Source organism: Sprattus sprattus (assembly GCF_963457725.1).
Source record: "Sprattus sprattus genome assembly, chromosome: 11".
Taxonomy (NCBI): Eukaryota; Metazoa; Chordata; class Actinopteri; order Clupeiformes; family Clupeidae; genus Sprattus; species Sprattus sprattus.
This window is the reverse complement of record NC_137909.1, coordinates 27054578-27057077: the sequence shown is the minus strand read 5'-3', so window position 1 is coordinate 27057077 and position 2500 is coordinate 27054578. Positions and strand designations below refer to the sequence as shown.

General features: G+C 49.9%; 1 protein-coding gene across 1 annotated transcript in view; it reads right to left on the bottom strand.

Annotated features, from left to right (window-relative positions):
• cep152 (centrosomal protein 152) overlaps nt 1–2500 on the bottom strand; it is a gene marked incomplete at both ends in the record, with an annotated part of 25503 nt that overhangs the window by 6555 nt on the left and 16448 nt on the right. Inside the window, 2 exons of the mRNA XM_080847561.1 lie at nt 1–44; nt 2275–2500. The exon at nt 1–44 is cut by the window's left edge and continues 88 nt beyond it; the exon at nt 2275–2500 is cut by the window's right edge and continues 35 nt beyond it. Coding sequence (XP_080703687.1) covers nt 1–44; nt 2275–2500 — 270 coding nt within the window. The remainder of the gene's footprint in view (nt 45–2274) is intronic.

Sequence of the window (2500 nt, the reverse complement as noted above, 5' to 3'; positions counted from 1 at the left end):
TCCTCCAGCCAGCGGCCGTGAGCCCTGGACAAGGCCCCCTCCACCTGAGCAGAGCAGCGCAGCACACACTTATTAAGGCTTATAAGGGTTATTAATGGGCTGTCTCTAACCCTAACCCTGGACAAGGCCCCCTCCACCTGAGCAGAGCAGCACAGCACACACTTATTAAGGGTTATTATGGGCTGTCTCTAACCCTAACCCTGGACAAGGCCCCCTCCACCTGAGCAGAACAGCACACACACACACACACACACTTATTAAGGGTTATTATGGGCTGTCTCTAACCCTGGACAAGGCCCTCTCCACCTGAGCAGAGCAGCACAGCACATACACACGCTTATTAAGGCATAATAAGGGTTGTTATGGCTTATAAAGGGTTATTAAAGGCGGTCTCTCACTCACTTCACCTGAATATCTCTACTTTTTATTAAACACAAACGAGTGTGTGTGTGTGTGTGTGTGTGTGTGTGTGTGTGTGTGTGTGTGTGAGAGAGTGAGAAAGACACAGAGAAAAGACCTATGTGTGCGTTAGACCTGTGCTTCTCAAACAGGGGGGGCGTGTGCCCACACACAGATCCCTCATTCACATATAGCCCACCACTAGTGTAGTGATCGCTTCGTAGTTTGATCACATATAGGCCACCACTAGTGTAGTGATCGCTTCGTAGTTTGATCACATATAGGCCACCACTAGTGTATCGATCGCTTCATAGTTAAATCACATATAGGCCACCACTAGTGTAGCGATCGCTTTGTAGTTTGATCACATATAGGCCACCACTAGTGTATCGATCGCTTCGTAGTTAAATCACATATAGGCCACCACTAGTGTAGCGATCGCTTTGTAGTTTGATCACATATAGGCCACCACTAGTGTATCGATCGCTTCGTAGTTAAATCACATATAGGCCACCACTAGTGTAGCGATCGCTTTGTAGTTTGATCACATATAGGCCACCACTAGTGTATCGATCGCTTCGTAGTTAAATCACATATAGGCCACCACTAGTGTAGCGATCGCTTCGTAGTTAAATCACATATAGGCCACCACTAGTGTAGCGATCGCTTCATAGTATGATCACATACTGTATAGGCCAACACTAGTGTATTAATTGCTTGGTAGTTTGCTCAGTTTTGTCGTCTTTCAATAGTGCCCTTTTAAGGGCTATTCCCATCTCCTCGCTTCAGTTTCAAAATGTTATCCTGGCCCTATAACACTGCTACTGCAGTACACTTTAAACAGCCTTTTTAAAGGCTATTTACATCTCCACTCCAGTAGCCTACAGCCTCCACCTTAATCTTCCATCAATCCATCCCCTTTTTTTCTTCCTACTGAGCTCAGCCTTGAGACCCCCATCACTGGTCTCATACTGTGCAACTAACAGAAAAGGTTAATTACTCGCGTTTCTGAGCTAATCGTTACTGCGGCCATTTCCCACCCGCTCGGGTTTGTGTCTGGCATCACCATTAAGATGCATTGCAATCACTCTTAGCCTACTGAACCTGCCTCTCCACCTTTAATATAATTGTATTCATATCACATTCTTACAAATTAAGCACAACACTGAGACATACACTCATAACAGATCATCCAAAACCGTTAGGCCTACGTTCAATGTGGGAAGCCTATGTAAGCTCACTATGGATACATTTGTCACGAGAAAAGAGGTGTTCTGACTGATGCCCTGCCAGCCTGCCCTGCCCTTAGTGGGGTCCATCTGAGGATGTGTGTGGGCTGCCTTCACAGGTGACTTTACAGAGTCACTTCATGCCTGACTGATAACGGACTCAGTGGAGCAAGTGCTCATTGTGTGTGTGTGTGAGTCTAAGTGTGAGTGTGCGTGTGTGGTCGGTGTGTGTGTGTGTGTGTGTGTGTGTGTGTGTGTGTGTGAGAGAGAGAGTATAAGTGTGTGTGTGTGTGTGAGTATGAGTGTGTGTGAGTGTGTGTGTGTGTGTGAGTGAGTATGAGTGTGTGTGTGTGAGTATGAGTGTGTGTGTGAGTGTGTGTGTGTGTCACTGGGGTCCTCGGGGGAAGAGCATGCTGAGACGCCTGTGCTGTGCTGCGCTGCGTAGCGATAGTGATGAAGGCTGCTAGCGGGGGGGAGCGGGGCACTCACGTGTCTGGCCACCTCCTTCAGGTGCTTCTGCTTCTTTTGTGTGTGTGTGAGTGTGTGAGTGTGTGTGTGTGTGTGAGTGTGTGTGTGTGAGAGTATGAGTGTGTGTGTGTCACTGGGGTCCTCGGGGGAAGAGCGTGCTAGCGAGGGGGGCACTCACGTGTCTTGCCACCTCCTTTAGGTGCTTCTGCTGGAGCTCCCGATGCGTGCGCTTCACCGCCTCCTCCACCGCCGCCACCTGCTCCTCCTGCGCCTCCCGCTGCAGGCGCTCCCTCTGCTCCTGCAGCTGAGCCTCCACCTCCTCCCGGGAGACCCCAGGGACCTCCGTCTGACAGCTCCCCTCCTGGGTCAGCGCCGCCGCCCGCAGCCTCCTCTCCTCCTCCATC